This window comes from Myotis brandtii, unplaced genomic scaffold (assembly GCF_000412655.1).
Source record: "Myotis brandtii unplaced genomic scaffold, ASM41265v1 scaffold889, whole genome shotgun sequence".
Classification (NCBI taxonomy): Eukaryota; Metazoa; Chordata; class Mammalia; order Chiroptera; family Vespertilionidae; genus Myotis; species Myotis brandtii.
In genome coordinates this window covers 536,953-542,405 of record NW_005371640.1, presented here as the reverse complement: position 1 = coordinate 542,405, position 5,453 = coordinate 536,953, and the positions used below count along the sequence as shown (strand labels likewise).

At 39.2% G+C, this 5,453-nt stretch overlaps 1 protein-coding gene across 1 annotated transcript in view; it reads right to left on the bottom strand.

Moving 5' to 3' along the window:
* The window catches only part of LOC102241021 (phosphatidylinositol-binding clathrin assembly protein-like), a 38,580-nt gene that overhangs the window by 4,977 nt on the left and 28,150 nt on the right, over nt 1-5,453 (bottom strand). The window contains exon 13 of the mRNA XM_014532371.1: nt 2,035-2,167. Within this exon, the coding sequence (XP_014387857.1) occupies nt 2,035-2,167 (133 nt within the window). The remainder of the gene's footprint in view (nt 1-2,034; nt 2,168-5,453) is intronic.

Below are 5,453 nucleotides of genomic sequence, written 5' to 3'. Positions count from 1 at the left end.
TGAAGCTTGAGAAGAAAGTGTAGCAAGGTTCTAGAAAATTCAGTCAAGGAAGTATGCCCAGCATTTTCACAATCCCCCAGAGCCATGGTTGGCAAACTGCAGCTCACGAGCCACATGCGGCTCTTTGGCCCCTTGAGTGTGGCTCTTCCTAAGCCTTAGGAGTACCCTAATTAAGTTAATAACAATGTACCTACCTACATAGTTTAAGTTTAAAAAATTTGGCTCTCAAAAGAAATTTCAATCGTTGTACTGTTGATATTTGGCTCTGTTGACTAATGAGTTTGCCGACCACTGCCCCAGAGCATCTTCATTATTGTTAGGGGGAGTGCTTATTCTCCTTGCCTTCCTACTTTCACATTCCTCTCTGGGTGCCAAGGAGATTTAATTTAATGCTCTGTGTTTCATAAACTAGTGGGTGGGAGTACTGTGTCACAAAATCACTACCATCACCATCATTGTCACCATCACCATCATCATACTGCTAGTTAATATTTATGGAGCACTTACTGTGACCTAGGCACCATTCGAAGCAGTTTATGTGTATTACCTCATTGAATACTCACAACAATCCACTGCTCCACATCCTTTAAGTCCTTGGGGACAAATGTGTTTTGGAATTCAGAATGTTTTGTATTTTAGAAAGGTGATTACAAATTACACATAGAACATATTAGTAACACCCCAAGGGAGCTAGACTAGCACCCTGTAATCAAACACATTAATATTTCTTTAGCAAAATGCAAATCCAAAATTCATGTATGAATAATTACACTTAGTGAAATAATGACTATAGCCTCATTATAATTCAGGTAAAGTTTTCCAGCCAAAAGAGTTTGTTGCAAACTTAAAGAAAAACTTGTTTTCCAGAGATTTTTGAATTTTATTGGAGACTCTTATTTCAACTTTCAATCTATTAACAATTCCTGTCAAGTCTATCTGTATATCTATCTCTCAAATCTCTTTCCATCTACTGCCACCACTATAGCATTCTAGACCCGGCCATCCTAGATCTCTTGTTTGAATGACTTGAAAAGATTTCTAACTGAGTTACCCAATCTGTATCATATTTCCCTATTACCCATCTTTCACACTCCTCCTAGACTAATCTTTCAAAAACATAAAAGTGATGCCCGGCTGGAGTGGCTCAATGGTTGAACATCAACCTCTGAACCAGGAGGTCATGGTTCAATTCCCCATGCCCAGATCACGGGCTCAAGCCCCAGTGTGGGGCGTGCAGGAGGCAGCCAATCAATGATTCTCTCTCATCATTGATGTTTCTATCTCTCTCTCCCACTCCCTTCCTCTCTGAAATCAATAAAGATATATTTACACACACACACAAAAGTGATCATGTAATAGCTTTGGCTCCCCACTGCTTATAAGATAAAACCCAAACTCCTACACAAGATCTGGCCTGTTAAACACTCTAGCCTTATCTCTTGTTGCACCCATCATGCATTATATTATAGCCATGTCAAATTACAGTTCTCTGAATAGCCCATAGAGTTTCCTGCCTTTGCTCACACTGCTCCCTCCACTTAGAATGCCCCATTTGCCAATCAACAACTGTCAATTCACCTCATCTCCTTTTGCCTCATGTCCAGCTCCTTTATGAAGTTAACCAACCCGCCCTCTAAAGTATTCCACCTTAGCACTTATAATATTCAATGCCTCTATTGATGCAAGGCCTTTCTTGCTACAGCTCCTATATCTTTATCTCTCAGCAAACTCCCTGATACCTAGTCAGTGCTCAATAAGTGTAGAGCTAAGTAGTTGAAGTGAAGATTCTGTGATGGGGAGAGAACCATGAACCTTATAGAAGCCCTAAATTTGAATTTTCACATTTTTAACTGATGAGACAGTTAGTTTAATATGTCTGCAACAAATGTTAGCATGACACATTAAAACTGATGGAAAAGAAAGCGTGTCTTTCTCTGCCCACATCCTTCATACAAATGTCTATGCTATGTTATTCATCTATATCAAACTAATTGAAAAGGAAAATGCAAGGTAATAATACATCACACATTTTACCATGCGGAGAATGGGAGAAACAGAAACAGGATTCCAGAAGTCTGATGCGTAGTTGTAGTCATCCATATTCAACTGCCAGTTTAGTCGCTCAGTAAACTCCACCTCTGAAGATTGATGGCAATTCATGTCAGATCTAAAGTGGGATTTATAAAATAGAGACAGTGTCAAGGAAGCATGGAACAGACTGAGGAATCTTAGAGGGAAGGAGGGGGGGAGCGGGAAGAGATTCACCAAAGAACATATATGCATAACACATGGACACAGACAATAGTGCTATAGGCCCGGGAGGGGGCGAGGACAGGGTGGAGGGGGAAAAGGAGGGGGCATCTGTAATACTTTCAACAATAAAGATAAATTTTAAAAAATAAACTGGGACTGGGGCGGGGGAGGAGACATATGTAATACTTTAAAGAATAAAGAATTCAACAAAAATAAATAAATAAAGTGGGGTTTATAAAGCAGCCCATCTGGGAGAATGACAAACCTAGCATTTAAACACCTAGCCAGGATATATCCTTTGAGACAATATTTATGCTTACCAACAGGTAAGAGATAATAGGAAGGTGTCACAAAACAGCCAAAAAAAAGGGCCACTGGCTATTTTCTATATGAAATTATGTTATCATTACAAACTAAATGTTTTGGCTTAAGTATGCTAGAGAATGCCAAATTAAAATTCAATAGAACCAGTTTCCCATAAAGTGATTTGAATGGATACATTTTAGTCTAAACTATTTTAATAGTTTTCGAGAAAATAAAAACGAGGACTCTCCACAATGGTGGGTCAAAAGGGCATAAGCACTGAATTCTGAGCCCCACCAGGCTATTCACTTAGCTGAATAACAGGGGTGGGGAACCTTTTTTCTGCCAAGGGCCATTTGGATATTTATGCCATCATTCGAGGGCCATGCAAAATTATCAGTTTAAAAATGAGCCGGCTGTATTTGGTCAAACCTTTACATTAACTCACCCCTAATGCCTTGGCAGGACCAGACCACATGATTTCTCGGGCCTTATATGGACGTTCCCCACCCCTGCTGTATAACCTTGATTAGATAAATTAACCTCCTTATTTGTAATTGAGGATAAACAATGCTTCCCTATCTACTTCATAGCATTAGAGTTATTAGTTATGAGAAAAATGATGCCTAAAGAAAATATTATGTATAAATAAGAGAATAAATAGAAAGAAAAGGAAACAAACTCTTATTGGACATCTCTTCTTACTAGGCTCTATTAGATGTTTTCACAATCTTAAATTTATCATTTAATTTTCATAACAACCATGTGACATTAGTAATATAAATTCTCATTTTATGGAAGACCAAACTGAGTCTCAGAGAAGGCAATTATGTTGCTAAAGATCCTACAGTTAATTAATGGCAGGACTAGGAGCCTACTCTATACCAGTGGTTAAGTTTATTAGCCTTATAAACTTTTTCCCGAACACATCTGTCCTGGGACTCTACATCCTTCTGTTCCAATCTAAACTGGCTGCTGTACAAATGTCACCCTGGGACCTCCATCACTGTTATATTGTGACTTCCCTCCACCTCTCACTTAAGAAAAGCTGGCTCTGTTTCCCTGAACCTCATGTGTTCCTCTTCCTCAGTTTACTTTTCCAGTTTGCTGGAGCACACCCTGTAGGAGTTTCCTGAGCAAAGGTGCACAATAGGATTTTTTAAAAAGATTTTGGGTGTCTGAACATGTTTATCTCTTGCATTTGGTTGAGAGCTGGTCTGAGTACAGATTTTTATTTTATTTTTTAAATTAGTTTTTCTGAACTTTTTGTTGTTGTTAATCCTCACCTGAGGATATTTTTTTTCCATTGAGAAAGTAAGGGAGGGGGGAGGAAGGGAAGGAGAGAGCGAGAGAGCAAGAGAGAGAGAGAGATATTGATGTGGGATATCCATCAGTTGCCCCTCCCACACTCACCCCAATGGGAATGGAACCTGAAACCTGGGTATGTGCCATGACAGGGAATCAAACTTGCCACCTTTTGGTGCACAGGATGAAGCTCAAACCAACTGAGCCACACCGGCCAGGGCTGAGTAAAGAATTTTAGATTGGAAGTAAATTTCACTAAGAATTTTTAAAAGGTTGAAGTATTGTCTTCCAGCTTCCAGTGTTATTGTTTAAAGGTCCAGTGCTACATTTATTCCTGATCCATTGTTTGTATTCTCTTTTCCTCAATCCTTGACACACGCCTTCTCTATTCAACCTCTTCAATTTTAGGATGTTTTGAAAGTTCAATTCTGGACCTACCATTATCCTCTTTATTCTCTAACAAGATGACTTAATCTAGTCTTACGACTTTACTACATTTAGAACTCACACATTTTTAAAATTTATCTTTATTGTTGAAAGTATTACAGATGTCCCCTTTTCCCCCGCATTGACTCCCTCCCCAGGCCTTCACTGCACTACTGTCAAGCTCTTTGGTTAATCTCTTCCCACCCCCCTTCCCTCTGGAATTCATCAGTCTGTTGCATGCTTCAATGACTCTGGATCTATTTTGTTAGATTCCACATATAAGTGAGATCATGTGATACTTGTCTTTCTCTGACTGGCTTATTTCACTTAGTATAACCATCTCCAGGTCCCTCCATGCTGTCTCAAAGAGTAAGAGATCCTTCTTTTTTATAGCTGTACTAGAGGCCCGATGCACGCGAAATTTGTGCAAGGGGCTCGGCTCTTGCTGGTGTGATGGCTTGCCTCGGCCCTTGCAGTCCTGGATTCGTCCAGAAGGACATCTGGAAGGTCGTTCAGCTATCCAGTCTAATTAGCATATTATGCTTTTATTATTATAGATAGTGTTATCTTTGACATTTAACCCATCCAGAATTGCTTTATGTGCAGACTCATGAACTAGGTATGTAATTTTAATATTTTTTTACTTGGATAACCAATTATCCCAAACCATTTATTGAATAGCCCATCCTTTGATAAAAGTCACCATTGTCATTTATCAAATCCTCTTTTTCTCTGAGTACTGAAGTCTCATTAAGAGATGTTTAATTTGGGGGTTCCTGCTGAAACTCCATACTGTTTTCCATAGTGGCTGCACCAGTCTGCATTCCCACCAGCAGTGTACTAGGGGTCCCTTTTCTCCACATCCTTGCCAGCACTTGTCATTTGTTGATGATAGCCATACTGGCAGGTATGAGGTGATACCTCATTGTCATTTTAATTTGTATCTCTCTGATGATTAGTGACTGAGCATTTTTTCATATCTTTTTGCCATCTTTATGTCATCTTTGGAGCAATGTCTATTTAGGTCCTTTGCTCAGTTTTTAATTGGACTGTTTGTCTTCCTCTTAAGGTGTATGGGTTCTTTATATATTTTGGAAATTAACCCCTTATCAGATGCATCATTGGTAAATATGTTCTTCCATACAGTGGGCTCCCTTTTCATTTTC